Raw genomic sequence first — 17,136 nt, forward strand, 5'->3', positions numbered from 1 at the left:
TTATTATGGCATGTTCTAGTGAAACACTTACTCACAGGATGCAGTTCTTCTTACTTTGGAAATGAAGATTTCCAGTGGAGAGCTGTTCCGATTTAAAATGCTCCTGTCTCACAGCAGGACTCCAGGATACTTTCCTAATTCAGATTCCAGATGAAAATAATCATTGATGGTCAAGTTCTCAGAGAACAGGGAACACTGAACAGAGAGAAAGATGATGTTCTCTTCTTATGTGCATGTGTTCAAATGTCATCCTAAGTAGTATGTTCATTGGCAGCTGCAGAGAAGAATTAGGATGCTTACATATCAGCTTTATTTACCTTATGGATCAGGATTCCTTGGAAATTTCAGTTACAAGCCAGTGGTATGAAAAAATTTCAGCAAAACTGCTCTTGCTATGGAGTTTTGTTGCTACTGCTTTTCAAAGAGCATTTCTCTTCCATAAAGTCCATCTAGATGTATAACAACATACCTGTTGCTACCTCCTGCCATGAGCCTTCCTCCCTGTTCCTGAATGGAGGCTTTCTGTGTTTTAAACCTCTAAGAGAGGGGTGAAAAGCAAAGTTTTCTGTCTGAAAGTCATCATCTCCTCTGATCAGAAGACTCCAGTGTGACAGTAAATTGGGTTGTGAACTATCCTGTTTGGAAGAAGGCAAATCCATACTCAGGGAGAGATTACACTCAGCCAAGTGAAATTTATATAGCATTAGATGCCATTTGAAAATGTTCTTTATACACAGAGAATTAACAATGGAAAGCAAAAGTGTTGGTGGGAAGTTATATGGTCTACCAGTGTGCACTAATATCATAAGTCTATCCCCCTATCTTCCTACATTTTTTTCCACTAAATTATAAAAACAACCAATGACCTGCTTGAGAAATGAAGTATCAACCAGATGTTTCCTGAGCAAAGACAACTTGTGTTTCCCTTTACACATCATCTTCTGAGAGGCAGCACTACAGATTGTGTATCTGACATCATTCACTCTGTTGACTTTGGGTTACTCAGAATCTTTCCTTTGCTTTACCTTCCAACTCAAATATGAGAGTTTCACAGAGATCCCACGGAAAGAATAGATTTGAATTACTAGAACACAATGTGGAAGAATGGTTTATGTTCACTTTGTTATATCACACCTTATGGAAACATGAGATGAGTGACCAGGCATCCCCAGTAGGAACTACTTCTTTATGTGAAGAATAACACACAAAAATATGTTTTTGTGAGAGCTGGTAATTTTAAAACAAATGTGCTATATGGGAATAGATTCCAAGCCCATTTTGGTTTATGGAAAGTCTGATTATTGCACTTTGGATCACATACCTGTTTGCTGCCAGAAACTACAGCATTTTTCTAGTTCTGTTTGGCTACTGGGAAAACTTAATTAGTCACCACTAATCTGTAGAGTGAGAAACCTACTGAGCTGTTCTTGCAGCAGGGGAGAGGAGAGGCTCAGTCATCATCTGACAGAAATGCTTCATTCTTTTTGCACCTATGTTTACAACAGATCACTCTACAAGAATAAACTTTGAGCTCCAGTTGTAGGCAAGCTGGTGGAAACAGAAATCTAACTTTTAGGTGCCACTTTAACAAAGAATGTGGGAAGGGTTTTTTTGTGGGCTTTTTTTTGTTTGCTTTTTTGTTTTGTTTTGGCTTGGTTTGGTTTGGGTTTTTTGTTTTGGTTTAGTTTGGGTTTTTTGTTTTGGTTTAGTTTTTTTATCCTATGCACCAAAACTCACAATGCATAATGACTTATAAATTTCACAGCAGGTAAATTACTGTTTAAGGTATCCAGAAAACTTCACGAGATGCACATAAAATTTATACAAGATCACAATTTAATCAGTTATAAATACAGCTCTAAAATGCTTTATGAATACCACTAGATGGGGACCTAAGTTTAACAGAAGATTCCTGTTGCATTCATCTCACATCATTGGGTATTTGCTTGTGAAGAGAGGAAAAGCTGTTTAATCAAATGCATTTTGACTTGAAAAGCTGTGCACAAGAAACTGCCTGTGCAGGGTTTAATAAGGAGATGTGAGCAAAGGCCCTGTACTTGATGGCCTCAGTGTGAGGTCTGTAGGAAATCAAGTTTTCAGTGAGATTGACAATATTGAAAATTCAGCCTCTTGAACTCTCAGTTGTACCGTGCCAGCCCACTGCAGGCAACTGTGTGCTATGACTTGATGACAAGTAACTGTAAGGACAAAGATACAATCATGAACTGATGAATAAAAAATTGTTTTCACTTTTCCCTTGCTTCAATTAAAAAAATAAGCAAAATTATGGATTGGCTGGAGAAAAAGGATGAAAAAAAGATTACCTCATATGTACACAACTGATCTTCTCAGCTTACCAGGTGCACATTGCTTGTAAACCTTGAAATGCCTGGAAAAGTTTTTAGGTAGCTTTACAAATACAGGTAACAGGGTTTGTACTGCTGTGGTACAGAGGCCAATTCTGTTCAGAAGGAATTGAAAATCACTTAGTTTGCAACACTGATTGAGGAATATTCATCCTCTGCTAGTCCCCTTTTTAAATTCTGCTATATTAAGCCAAGAATAGGCTTCTTTGATTTTCTATCCTGTTTTTTAATAACCTACCTAGTACTGCCTTTGCCCATTTGCTTCAGGACATAACTTCCATCCCTATCCTCTAATTCAAAAGCAGCTCTGATATCCTTGTTCTTGCTTATGCTTTTTGAACTCCTACATACTTAGCTCACTGCTAAAATGCTTTCTACATTCTAAAGGTAATTTTAAAAAACATTACCAAAAACCAAATTTGACAATTGATAGACTCAGGTAAAACCATCATATTCTTGATAAGGTGGAGATAATTCATTTTCAGTACATATAAATAAAAACTTGGCTCCATTTCCCAGTAAGTGCCTGTGTAAAAAAACCATAGGAAATGAAAAAGAACTACACTTCTGAACTATTCCCTCTCAATGTCTCCTCTTTATCTTCTATGAAAAGAAAAATTGAAAGCTAAATTTAAAATGGATTAAAAACTGTCTAATACTGTTAACAGATTCAGTAATGGTCTCCAAGACAAAGATACTTGAAAAATTCCTCAACTGCTGGCAGCAAGCTCTTCAGAACACATGGAATCCTACTTAGTTCTCATGAATCCAAGTTATTCTTTCAAAAGCCTTGAAAAATAAAACAGGCCATGACAGCAGCCTTGTCATTTGTGACCTGCCCAGCACAGCCACTCTTGAACCTGAAAGGTGGAACAAAAGCACTGCATGGATAGAAGAAAGATTTATTGGAAACAAGTATTTACACAAAGTAAACCACTTCAGGCATTTATTTTTAACAAGACAAAGCTGCCCCACTTTAGTTTGTCCACAGTAACAGGATTAGATTTAATAACAACGCAGACTGTTTCAAAACACCTGAGATTAAGGCTCTCTCATCTTTTATGCACTCCACAAGGGCGCTGAAAATTTAGTTTCCAGTTGTACTTTTAGTGGATTACCATCCAAAACTACAATTTCATTCATTGACACCAGCATTAAATTTTAAAATGCAAGCAAGCCCAAGCTTCACATCAAGTTCATTCACATTCTGTTGCAGGCATTTGGTTTAAAATTACTTCCAATTTCAATCTGGTACCCAAGCTGCTTTTATGGATAAGGCTACTGGCTCTGAAGATATAATTTATTCTCCTTAAAGCAGACACAGAATCCAACTCCTTTTTTTCTAGCTAGCTAATGATTTTTCATTTTCATACATGAATATTGATATAATGTAACTGATATAAATCATTAAGTTTCAATAGGAAGTCACCCTGCAAAGCCACAAAGGCAGATCCAGGCATAACACTTGCAGAGAATTTTCAGCCCAAAAGTTCAGACACTTTTCTTAGCAAGATCATTGTCTCTTGTGCCAGGATGAAACATTTCAGTCAGCAGAACTCCTCTAGCTGACACCTGACAATCAGCACAAGCAAAGCATGGGAGACAAGGCTAAACTTAAGTACTTGTAAAAGGATGCACTTGTCAGAGACAGCTGGAGATGGAAACAAAGATTTAAAACAATTCAATGCATAAACCAACTAAAATAAAATTCTAGCATTAGAGGTAGATTTTATCCAGTGTAATATATAGTAGCCATTCCTGTAAGTGCAGAGCTGTAGAAATTAAACAATTCAGATCAACTTTGACCTAAATGCTCTTAGAATAATCACGGCAAGCTTTTTGCACATCCTTCAAGAAAGCAGGCACACCACTCTGTAAAGAGAAAAGTGGAAAAGTCATTCTTGAACAATTTAATCAAGAAAAACTATAAGTAAGTGAGAATTCCCACTTTAAATTTAAGGCCTTCAAATACAGAACCACTTTAAGATGTGTTACAAAGCAGCAAACCATTTGATGCCTCTTGAGCAGGCTAATGGTACTTGAGTACTAAAATTTGCTTGTGTTAGGACTTTGGATATGCTTTGGAACATGGAGTTACTCACTTTGTTGCAAAAATTTACCTGTCTTGTTGACTGACCAAAGGAATCTGATAAGAATTAAAAAAAAAATAAATGAAGATAACTGCCATGAGAGCAGACAATAGGGAGACTATAAAAATAGAAGAGATAGAAAGGTCAATAGATCAGTTTCAGAAGAAGACAATTCTATCCATCATGCAAAGAAATACATGGGTGCAGTGAATACATTCTTAGAAACAGCCTAAAACAATTGTGCTGTCAACCTTTGCTTACCTTGGCAGTCCAATTGACCAGCCATGAAGGAATCATGCCACCAGGATTATCAAAATAGTACATATAGACTAGAGACAAGAGAGAAGTTACCAGAAAGTTATTCAGCCATAGACTGTTAGCTCCTAACACCATATGACAGAACTGTCAGTGTGCATGACTGAACCACCAAGCACAACACTTCTGTTCTAAATTCTTCACAAAAAAGTCAGCTTGCACTGGAATGGAATGTGAAGTAAGTGCAGCCATTCCTAGCAAGCCTTAGGGAAGCTGAGAGTGCCACAATATTCATTTAGACTACTGCAAACCACTTTAAGCATCCTGTCTTACAAAATCAGGCTGTCTTTACAGGACTGATCTCAGACGTGAGTCAATCTCCAGGCAAACTCTTGAATGTATAAATCTGCCAATCATGATACTTGTCTCACTGCTGAGTTACCCAGGCTGCAGTTAGCATCAGGCTCTACCCAACAGAACTGGCAGGAAAAGTCTCCCTCTCCCAGCCTGCCAGGAAAAGTCTCCCTCTCCCAGTCTCCCCTATGTGCACTCTGCTAATACATTCTTTAGCCCCATGACTTGTGATCACACTTTCTTGATCCCTTACCTTTAGATCCAGTTTTGCCATCACTTTCTATTGCCAGACTTTGCTTATAGCTTTTAACTCTGATGATGCCAGGCTTCTCAGGGCACTGAGGAACAGACACACTTTGAGCTAACACAACCCAGATCTTCCTTCCATCAACATCCATCTCTCGACACTCCCGAATATAGACGTACTGTATGCAGAGTTGAGGAGGCATGTCAAAACACTGTCAGCTTGACAGATGATGAATTGACAAGTGAATTCCATTACAAATACCAGCCCCTTCATGTTATTTCTTATGTTTCTAGAGGATTCAATCCTGCAGAGTAGTAATTCAGCTTTGTGAGCTTTAGTTGTGCATGGGAAGAGTCACCCACACTCTTCTTTATGCTATACATATTCATGTAACATGAGGACTGCAAGATCTTTGATGAAGTGCAGCAGAGCAGTAGTCAGTACACTGCTGAGATCCCTAGATGACAAGGTAACAAAAACTGAAAGGGGAAGAAAGCTTGAAAGGATACATCTCTGTTTGAGAGAGGAAAAGGGTATTTCACTTGCCAGTAGATTACTTTTTCACCATCGTTTGTTTTTTCATATAGTTCTATGGTTGGAAAAAGAAGATTGTTAGGTATTTTTAATTTCTACTGCAACAAAACCACACACAGCATCAAACACTGCTCAGATTTATGACAGGAACAAATTTTACACGCAGCCCTTCTGTCAAAATTGATATATATGCAAAGTTTTGGCAGTAAAAGACATTTAATAAAGTTCTGCAGCAGCATTGTTCAGGAACCAAATACAACAGAGCACAAATAAACCACAGCATCGTGCTATCCACCAGGGGTCACTGGAGCATCAGTTTATTCACTTCCATTTCTAACTGCAGAGCTTTCCTTTTGCAAAGAGATAAGACTATTTTAAAGACCTAAATGCAATTTTCAGCTACTAACTCATCTACCTTTGTATCTTTTCAAACACAGAAAAACACACAATAAGCACGCAGTAGAGTCTGTCATTACTAGTGAACAGGTTCTGATCAAAGAATCCACTGCATTTTAATTGATAACCAGATTTCACTTAGCATTACCACATAAGGTCACAAGTCTGTTTTATTCACAACAGGCACACCTGCATTTGCTGCTTTAGCCATCAGTTATTGCTGTGAAATTGTTGGCAAGTGTTACCTTAATCAGGACAGTGCTACAATCAGGAGTAGCATGTTTCAGTTCTGCCCAAGCATTTTGTATCCCACCCCAGAAGCGTGTGGTACCACAAGCACTGTTCTACAGCTTAGTTCCATCATACAAAGTTCTAAAGAATGAGACAGCTTGTGTCCATTCTTAAGCCAAAAGGAAAGTGTTAACATTATGTGGCTGCCCTTCAAGAGTTAACTTTTGTGAAATGCTGGACTTGAAGTAGCAGCACAAGTATAAATTCGCAGAGGACAATATCATGGTCAGCAAGGATATAAACATCAGCTCTGCAACATTATCTACTTTTTAGTTTAAGGGTGTAGCTTCCCCCGACTGCTTCCTTTCTTTTCTGTAAGAAGGCATTATGAAAAAAAAAAACTGTTTGTTTAAGGATCCAGTTCTCCTAAATGCATTTCAATCAAAGATTACTGAAGTAACATAAAGATAACATAATATTTTTACATCCAATAGGATAATGTTGACTCCCACTATAGCTCTTTTTGTTCATTAATGACAAAGTGGCCTTTACTACAAGAAAGGTATTGTCCATTTTAACAAATACCACTTACTAATAAAGACAGAGCTGCTTTGGCTTGGCCAAGGACTGCCATTATATGGATACCCAGGTTCAACTCCCTTTTTCAAAGACAAAATAATAAACACAACTATTAAATTCAACTAAATAAGTTAAACTAAACTAAATAACTTCTTTCTTTGTAAAAGCCCAAAGTCAACAAATATTCTCTTGATACACCCACTTCTGATTGCAAAAGGTGCTGAGAACAACCAGTGCTTCCAGTAAAAGACATTCCAGCACACATCAAACTGGAGCAAGCCATTGCACTGCTCTGCTGTGATATGCACAAAAAGTACCACCTCAATTTCTCTTCAGAACACCTATTAGAATTTAACCCAGGAATGCTGAAGTCTGGCTGAAGTCTACCTGTGAAGAAAGTTGTAGTGGGAAGAGTCCATGTGAACAGTTTGCTTTTAAACTGCCAAGATGAGCTTACCTTTCACATACTGATCCCACTGCTTTCTGAAATCTAAATCCATATAGACATCAACACACAGTTTTGGGGGACAGTCAGCAAGACCACCGAAGATTTTATATTCATAAAGTCCTGATTGCTGTGGAAACAGAATGGAGAGAGGAAAGTCACACAGGAAAGGGAAGTACTCTGCAGCAGGGAGAACAGCTGAAGGAAGTTAGGTGGGGCACATACTACAAATTTGCTCAAGAGCTGTGAAAGCGAGTGCTCAAAAAACAATACAAGATTCAGTCTTTAACCTCTTGACTTTTTGATCTACACATGAAAGTTTAAATCTAGACAGGCTGACCTGCCCAGCACAATGGTTGTTCCTTCCCTTACACCAGTACCCTTTTACTTCATAAGGAGTTCCAAAGGGACCATGTTTCTTCAAACACACGTGCCCCTTTTCATCTCCAGTGGTCAAAGTGGAATAAATCTCGCCCACACTGAAGCTTATCAGAAACTTTAAATTGTTATGGCAAGGTCTCCAGACCCTATATGATGCATTTAAGAATCTCAGCCATATCCAGGAGTACTGTGTGATACAAAGTGCTGTGTGACTTGGTATGGTCATGCTTATACTTCAGGTTGTGACACAAGAATGCCTTAAAATGCTCATGTTTCTATGCAATCCACTATTATGTCTGCTTTGAACACTGATAAGCTATTTTTTTATTAATGAAAGCTGCCTGCACAGAAGGGGTGGGGTGCAGGATATCTCCTATATTAATGCTTTAATGTTTCTCTGAACATATGGAAACTCCATCAGATCAGTGCCTATAGAGCAATGTTTGTTCTATTGTTAGTACCAGCTCAGGACTAAATTAAAACAATGAGAGTTTTCTGAATATACAGTGTAGCAGTCATATTCGAGCATTCTCAAGGAAAGGAAGGATTATACAACATTATGTTAGTGAATAGTGATTTTTAATTCTTCCCCTCCTTTTCACAAATCAACCCTAGATGAAGATTTAATATACCAGATGACCAAGAAGCTTAAGTTAATCATCTTTACTGTAGCTTCACTGAAGCATCAGTCCCTAGCTTCAAACCTCAACTGTTCAGCACCTGTGCAGCCCCATGCACTCACGTTGTCTTTTACAAAAGCATTAACATTCTTACTTTCAAAAGAAAAACTGATTTTGAAAATATCACACGTGAAACTGAACCAAGACCCAACAGAATATGCCAAAGCTCTACACTGATGCTTTAAAACTAATTGCTTAAGGCAGAACAGCAAACCACGATCCTTCCTTCTCTAGTAATTCAGAAGAAAAAACAAAACAAAACACTTCCTCGTGTGATTGGGCTGTTCTTCCACTGAAAATTATGAAGCCTTTGTATTCTTTTTGTGGACTTGGATTAAAACTGTACCATCAGAGGTAACAAGCTCACCCCAAACCTTAACCCCGCAGTCAACATGCAAAGCTGACTTTTCATCAGCATAGTCCTTCAGCTTCCTATAAGTTGGTGGTTATTTTGTTGTTTGGTTGGTTGGTTGGTTTTGTGGCTTTATTTTTTAACAGAAGAAAGCCATGCAGTAATTTTCTTATTTAAGCTATCAGATCTTTCCTCAGAGACTTTGCATGTGCTTTCTACCTTACTGAGGACAGACTACAGCTCACACTCCCAGAGTAAAACAATTCAGTTCTGGAAGCCTAAGCTCTTTTATTTCCCTCCAAAAAGATGTTAATTTCATTCCAACCCTTTCTCAACTAAATTCCAGTTGTAGAGAGAGGAAGGTGGAAAATCAGATTGAAAGAAGTTTTGGAATGAGGGAGAAGGCAGGGAAGCAGGAGCCTGCGGCAGAGCAGGATGCTGTAGCACAGGAAGTGCTCTAGAGCCGGTGTGCAGGGATCGGTTCTGCACCACCCGCATCCCTCACAAGGAGCTCGGGAGACCCAGAACGGTTCCTGTGGCCGTCAGCAAATTAATTTCTCCCGCCGCCAGCTATTAACGAGCTCTGAGAGCCCCACAGTCCGCAGGTTTCCCCCATCAGGTTTTAAGAGCGCTGTTTACTGCGGCTTTCCCCATCAGCAGCAGTTAATTGCATTATCCTGAAAGCTGCTTTCTGGGAGCCTGGAGAAACTGAGCCGAGGGACGGGCAAGGGACCTCAGCCTGACCTGTGCGGGGCTCCGGCGGCTCTGGACCGGGACGCGCCGGCGCTGCCCTGACCCGGTTCCTCGGCCGCGCTCCCCCCGCTCCCCGCCCCGGAGCGCTCCCCCAGGCAGGGCCCAGCCCCGGGCAGGGGGGGCCGGAGGAGCGGCCGCTCTCCGGAGCGGGGGAGCTTCCCCCCCTCCCGCCCACCTCGTCGTACAGCCGGTAGATCCTCACGCCCATGCTCTCCACCAGGAGCTGCCAGGGCCCCCCCGCACTCGGCGCCGGCTGGTCCAGCTCCCGGCAGGCGGCCTGAAACTGCTCCTCGGAGAAGCCCCGCGGCGGCGGCGCCTCCATTCTGCGGGCGGGCGGGAGGCGGCTGCGGGGCGCGGGGCTCCGACGGCCCCGATGGGCCCGGCCAATGGCGGCCGCCGCCCCTCCCCGCCCGGCCTCCGCCGCGCCCCGGGGCTGCCGTGCCAGGGCTGCGGGTCAGGGCACCGCCGAGGGCCGGCCCGGTGCGGTATCGGGGGCTGCGGCCGCCGCGGCATCTCCGGGTGGACCCACGGGCCCTGCACGGGTGCAGCGCTGGGATTAGTTTCTCGGCGCTGTCCCAGGTTTCCCGATGGGGTTTCAGTTGGTCGGTGGTGCCTGTGGGAGGTGATTTTCAATGTGCATCTCATGTGTAGGGCCGGAGCAGAGGTGGTGTGTGGGTCAGGGCGTTTCCTTTTTGGTGTTCCCCGATGGGGGAGGTTGAATAGTCTGGGTCTGCACTTGTATTTTTATCTATGTATTTTCACGTTTTGAAAAGCAGTGCTCCCTATGAATTGACTGTTGAAGTGATAATATATTAAGAACAGATAACTGCTGCACACAGCTGGTTGGTTGGGGTGTTTGACACAGCCATGCTCAATTGGAGGCCCTGGCCCAAGGGGCAGCAAGGAGGAGGTGGCAGCAGACTCTTCCCCAGGGTGGGCTGGGGGGGACAGGGTGGATCTTCTTGCTGAACACTGTCTTTGGAACAAAACACAAGCAGCTCTGAGCTATGGGATGTCATCAACCCTACCAATTAACAAAGAACCTATCTGACAACACCAGCCCAATGTATTGGTGGTAACCTCTGCACAAAGCTGGCAAAATTTAGCTTTTTCTAGCTTCCCTGCCGAGTGGTTGAGTTCTTTGACAAAATATTCACTTATGTCAGCTGTCCCTTCCAGTTCCAGTCAATTGGATTGCAAGCAGAGCATGAGGGTTTCTGGCTGACTCTGGTTTGGACATTCAGGCCAAGTGTCATCCTTGCACAGTCCAGAAAACTTACGGCTCAAGAGTTCTGGCAGAAGGCAAGATGGTATCTCACACCCCTCCTCCCAACATGCAAATTTGATGCCAGAATTTGACCTGTAGCATCTTTCTAAAATAATGTCACTAATGGTGGCCTCTGCTTCTGCATTGCCTGCTCTCAGCTCCCCAGTGAAACCACCAGACAAACGTTCCAATTCTTTTGTTTTATTTTTGCAGTATGCTTACATGTATTATGCCCTCTTAATATTGATATTTACACAATAATATAAATATTTTGGCTTATTTGTGTTCTCTGTAAATTACTATGTTTACTTTCAGTCAGCCCAGCTGGTTCTCCAAAACATCACAATACATCTCTTATGGCTGAACCCTTACAAGTAATTCTTGGCTGGGCTGAACTGACTCCAGTGGAGCTCTGGTGCTCGCCCAGCTGAGGATCTGCTTTTTAAAATGAAGTATGAGACAACAGTGGCATGGATTTAGTTTATCTTGCAGAACTATTTCTTCAAATAGCAGCTTTGCAGTGATTAAATGAAATTTCTATCTCTCTTTTAAATCCCATTCATGCTTTGAAATAGGACTCAGGTGAAACTGAAAGAGCTTGTGGCTCTTGTTTGCACAGAGCTGACTCTCACCCAGGATGAAAAGGAGGAGCTGTGAGTCAAAGGTTGATGTTTAACATGCAGCAAGGAAACATAACATGTCTGTGAGATTACAGGAGCTCTTAAGGAGCCTTGTTTGTGCTAAAGGACTAAAGTGACCATAGCTTGACTCTGACTATTGTTTCATGGTAAATGTTTTGCATTATATGGTTATCTACATGGCATCAGAATTGTAAATTGGCTACAGGCTCCCTGGCTGCTCCCTCCTCTCCCCAGCACTCTCATGGAAAAAGAAATTTATCTCACAAGGCCACCCTAGGGACTAAAGCTTTCAAAAAAAAAAACCCAAACAAAAACAAAAACAAAAACAAAAAACAAACAAAAACCCCAGCATATGTGAACTTTTTTCTTGGTAAATAAGGAGTGGTGATTACTAAGAAAGCACAAACAGTTCAGACTTTATTTCCTATTTCCATGTGTGCTTATGTAAGTGTTATTATTTATCCCTTGTATGTCCATGTATGACCCTTAACTTAGAGGCATAAACTAAAATCTGAACCCAAACCCTTTGATAGCTGCAGTACCAGCTAGCACAGCTGTGGTCTGGAGTGAGGTGGGACACAGCAGGACCAACTTCCTAGAGCTCTGCAGTGGGATAGCAACTGCTTCAGGGCAGCTGGTTCTGGGAACATGAACCCAAGCTTGGGCAGAGCTAAAAGGCAGCTTAGATACAGCACGATCCAGTCCCACACATGGATCAGGGACCTAAATACTAACTGAATGAAAATAGAGGGTTACTATTCCAGGGCAATGAGGAGGAGTTTCAGGAGTGCCTACAACTTGACCCACATACTTAGTATTTCTTAGGTATTTAGCTGCTCCTGCCTTCAGTGGGAAACAATACCTCAGGGAAACTTCTGAACTGGGCTATCAATGGGATCAGTGCACCTACCAACCCATCTGTTTTCTAGAATGGAAATAACCTGTATTAATTCCACCCTAGCACCTAACCTTCCTGCTACAGAAATCCATGCCAACTGATGATTGGATTCTGTGGTATGGAATCAGATCAGTAAGGTGGGGGGCTCCTCCATCAGGAAATAATATGTGGCCAGACATCAAAACCAGCAGAGGATACTAGGTTGCTAATTCAGACCTGGGATGATTCTCAGACCTTGTTTTGGATATGGATACCCATATGTGAGAGTGCTCAAGGTATATTGTGTTTTCCTGCATCTGTCTCTGTGTGGCACTGGTGCACTTTGAGAAATTCTTGAAGGTGAACTGAAGATGTGGGATTTTGATGGATTCAGCTGCTGTGCAGACTTTTATATCCTATTGTCATTCCATTTCATGCAGTCATTTTACTCCAAAAACTTGGAAAAAGTGCTGAGTAGTCCTGACACACCATTTAGGGATTATACACAGCCAAACCAATTAGAATCTTCTGCTACTGTTTTTTATTGACTGCATTATGTAAAAGCCTTTCTTAAAAATTTTCATGACTTTTCCAGCTTGCAAGATGGAAATTCTTCACCCAGAAAGCTGAAAAGTAACAATAACATCTCCCCCCAAAGTCGTGCATATGCAAGGCACTCTAAATATTCCAGAATATGCAAAAAATCTATCCTGCTTGCCACACTGACCTCTTCATATATTTTTTATCTTTTATATATTTTATACTTGTGCCTAAGTATCTAGTGACAGTTGTATCTTTTGCAAAGTGCTAGCTCCAGACGTGCAATATTTGAGCTGTCAGAAAAGGTCTTAAATGGCCATTAAATACTGGCTTGTAATGCCCTTCATGAGCTGGATATAACCTCAAACTATGACTGTAACTGAACTGAGCATCTGCTTTCAACAGAGCTCCACCCAGATAGAAAAGGATTCATATAAAAACTGAAATTCTGTGGTTTTCCTGCATTTTATCTTTGCTAAAAAGTTTAAATGTGCTGGACTCCTGATTTCAGGACCCCTCTCTTTCATTTGGCCAAGTTTACTTTTGATTTGCACCTTTTAGCCATAGCTTTTCTCTAAGGTAATGCATTTCCAGTGCAAATAAACTGGAGATTGTGAGGCACAACCTCTATTACCTGGCCTTGAGGAAAGAGGGGTCATTTTAAAACTTCACTCTAAGAAAAAACTTGCAGTATTTTCTGCGTGACCTAAAATGACTCATTGAAAAGATAACCAAGGCTACTTAGACCTTGACTTCATTTGGCAAATGGTTGTCACTACCACACCCTCTACTTTCCCAACCTGTTTACACAGATGCAAAAGTATTTCTCAACATCTCCTTTAGCATGTGATGCTAAAGCAGCTGATATATAGATGAAAAGCTTTTTTTGGTGGAAATAGTGAGAGATAGTTTTGCTTCAATAATTCTCTCTCTTCTTTATTAACTACCCTTTAGGTCAGACACTCCACTTGCTGTTAATTTCACAGAAGTCATCAATTATGTAGGAGAAAATCTGGATATTTCAGCTACATGCAGTATTTTAAGTAGCTCTTGTGTATAAATATAGTCCCAAGGATTATAGTGGAATAGTGGATTCATCAGACAGAGTAAAAGCCAAAAGATTTAGAATGAACATAATTTAAAAAAATTAAAAATAAGCCATATTTTTAAAAGTGAATATGGTAACATTTGAATGAATTGGCAAGTCAGATTATCCACCTCTTGATTTTATGATTTTCTCAAAAAAAATTCTTCAGATAGAGAATTTTGGTGTCCATAAAGCTGCCATGTTGGCAAAAGATCCAAAGGGTCTCTAACCAACTCCTGCAAGATGCAGGATTTAACTTCTGGTGAGAGATGGTGTGGTGCATCCTTCTGTTAATTAAAAGCACAAGTCCACATAGTGAATACAGCTCTTCAAATGTGAATTTCATGTAATTATGAAAACAGTAGGAGATAAGAAAAACTGTTTTCAGTTCCAGATGTCCTGTCTTCCTCAGCACTGCAGGAAGATGAAGTGAAAGTTGAGTAAAGCAATAGCAAAGTTCAAATGCACAGCAGGATAACTTCTGTTGACCATGGTACTGGTAGGATTTAAGGGACTTCAAAGAAAATTCCTTTCCATATTCCTAGTCACCAATGAGGTTTCTTTCTATCTCTGTAAGCTTGTCCATTTCATGAGCCTTTTTACATACAGAGTGGGTGGTTTGCATAGCTACCAACCAAGAGGACTGAACTCCCTAGTAAATAGTTTTATGCAAAGGCTGCTACAGTACTTTATGTTAAATTATTTTGTACTGGGCTTTAGGTGGCTTTGTTACGGAGTCCATTCCCCAGCAGAAAATGCATACATTGCTTTTCATGATAAGGACAAATACAACCTACTAAATGTGTCGAAAAAGTGCTTCCTGAAAGTTCTACTAAACGCAATAAACTGGCCTGTTGTGTCCTTATGTGGGCTTAGGGATGAAATAAAGGAAAATTCAGTAGAGGGTTAGGGAAAAGGAAAGAAAAACTAACTGAACAGGGAGCCCACAATGGTTGTACTTTGCCAGAGCAGTGAGTCACTGTTTGCTACGCTGCTAAGGCCCAGGAGACTTAGAAACTCAAAGAAAGCCATGAAGAAGTATTGCAAGTGTGTCTTAGCAGGCAGGGCAATAGCATTGCTCAATTTAGTAGTACAACTCAGCTCTCTCAATAGGCTGTGTGAGCTCCAGAATCCCACAGGCTTCTTGCTATTGTCCCAGCCTCTGGGGCTGCACCTCCTCTGAAGCAGCTGTGTGAAGGCCACAGGGAGGAGATTTTGTCATTTAGGGCTGGTCCTAAAGGGGAACTATGTAGCATTTAAGCATGGCAGTCCAAAATTGTGAACCTGTAACCCCTGACTGCAGCTGTTGTTCAGTCCTGAAGTTTCCTCAGCTGTTTGCACTGAATTTCTACAGGTGCCAAATGTGCTGCTTCGGGTATGTTTGGTGCTTCTTTCCTTGTATCCTTGGACATTCATGCTCAGAATACATCAGGACCTTAAAAGGCAGAGGTAGTCAGTCATCCCTTTTTAAAAGGCAAGAGGAGTGGTGCCCAAGTTGTATTGGACCCTTATGTGTCTGAGAGCTACAAACCCACCCTTCTAGGGGAGAGCCTACTCATCTGGCAGCACTAGAGGGAGGTGCCATTCCCATCACTTTCCATCACAGCTTTTCTGCATCACAAAAAGGAGTTAACAGTTCCACAAGATCTAGAAGAGAGCTCAACTTTCTTGCCTCCTGTTAGGGCATTTATTTGTACAGAAACACAGGACTTCTAAGCCCAGGTTCAATGCTTGTTTATATGCACTTCAGATTCGTTCCTCAAAAATCTGCATTGGGAGTTATTTTACGTCAAACTTTCAGTGTTTTATATAATACTTTCAGTAATAAACTTGGCATGGAAAACTAGGAGTTTACTAGTGGAGCTGTTGATGTGTAAGCATGGGAGGGAGGTCCTGTGTTGACAAAGGACTAAATAATACACTCAAAGGAGCAGAGAGGAATTGATGTAATAGGGATGTGGTGGTATTGAGGTCATGCACATGTGTGCTAACAACAAGAATTTCTGTTATAAAGTGATAAATGGAACTGACACCAGAGAAAAATCCTGAGAAAAGTCCTGAGCAATCAGAGGATAATTATGAAATGTTAATATTTCTGGTAGAAAAAGGAAAATACTTGCACTTCTACGAAAAATACTGGGAAGCCCACATCTGAAAAATCTGTCACAGAAAGCAAGACTTAAAGAATCTGATTTCTACCTCTTAGGATATTAAAGGTTTAACTGCCAAAAGAAAGAGCTACTTCAGCCAAAGGCTTGCTTATCCATGTGGAATTGCCTAGGAATACATGCAGCAGGGAACAAGATTGAGGTTCCTGGATACCAGCAGAATAGGGCTAAAAGCCACCCAACCTGAGGAGCAGGAAACTTGGTTGGTTTGGGATGGAAATTGTCAAGTTTGATCTCAATACTACAGGGCATGGGTGCCAGGACTTTGGACAGGAAGGACTCTGTAATGACAATTTCCCTCAGATTCAGTTTGCTTGTTTTTTCTGCTGAAATGCTGGTGTATTTGAAGGGACCATTAGCAAATGGGGAAAAAAAAAAAAATGCCAGTTTCTTGTATAAAGCTCTGGAGCTCTTCCAGAACACCCTAGCTGATTCAGCTGGAGGAGATGAACCCTTGGCAGGATCTCCATCACTGGGGAGTTCTTAATGACACACAGGGTGAAATCCTGGCCCTTGTGAAGTCGATGGAAGTTTTGCTATTAATTTCAGTGTGGCCAGGATTTCACCCTGGAAAGGGAGTCAAAAGTACACGCATGCTGTCAGAGACAGAGTGGGCTGATTAAATACATCTGGTGCACTGATTTTTTTATCAATCACTGATAAAATTGTGCCTTTTAAATATAAACTTTGGGTAAGCTTAACTGCGAAATTCAAACAAGTCTTTTAGAAGCCTTAAAAACAAAATTTGTCAACTTCTTGTGTAAAAAGAACAAAAATTGTGGTAAAAAGTTACACACATCTGTGGCCATCCACCCCAAACTTCTGGTATGGTGATGAACTGAGTGATGAAAGCCTGGAAAAGCCAGTTAAAATATTTCTAGGTGATACCTAAA

General features: G+C 41.1%; 1 protein-coding gene across 2 annotated transcripts; it reads right to left on the reverse strand.

The window, feature by feature from the left end:
• Window positions 1-3,248: 3,248 nt before the first annotated feature.
• PCTP (phosphatidylcholine transfer protein) lies at window positions 3,249-10,100 on the reverse strand. 2 transcript variants are annotated; one of them, XM_071764059.1, is made up of 6 exons: window positions 9,839-10,100; window positions 7,510-7,627; window positions 5,822-5,901; window positions 5,319-5,490; window positions 4,718-4,785; window positions 3,249-4,238 (listed from the first exon to the last, which is right to left on the reverse strand). In XM_071764059.1, exons 1-6 carry the CDS (start codon window positions 9,983-9,985, stop codon window positions 4,173-4,175), a joined length of 651 nt encoding a protein of 216 aa, XP_071620160.1. In that variant the 5' UTR covers window positions 9,986-10,100; the 3' UTR covers window positions 3,249-4,172. The 2 variants fall into 2 exon arrangements, with proteins under 2 accessions (XP_071620160.1, XP_071620161.1); XM_071764060.1 differs by lacking the exon at window positions 9,839-10,100 and adding an exon at window positions 9,655-9,765 and having other exon boundaries at window positions 4,038-4,238.
• Window positions 10,101-17,136: the final 7,036 nt, after the last annotated feature.

Source organism: Heliangelus exortis, chromosome 20 (assembly GCF_036169615.1).
Source record: "Heliangelus exortis chromosome 20, bHelExo1.hap1, whole genome shotgun sequence".
NCBI lineage: Eukaryota > Metazoa > Chordata > Aves > Apodiformes > Trochilidae > Heliangelus > Heliangelus exortis.

Coding starts and splice junctions, on each gene's coding strand:
- PCTP (XM_071764059.1), bottom strand. CDS start 9,985: ATGGAGGCGCCGCCGCCGCGGGGCTTCTCCGAGGAGCAGTTTCAGGCC. Junction 5,491..5,821: donor TTCCTCTCTCAAACAGAGAT/GTATCCTTTCAA, acceptor CTCTGCATACAG/TACGTCTATATTCGGGAGTG. Junction 4,786..5,318: donor TGGCAAAACTGGATCTAAAG/GTAAGGGATCAA, acceptor TCTTGTCTCTAG/TCTATATGTACTATTTTGAT.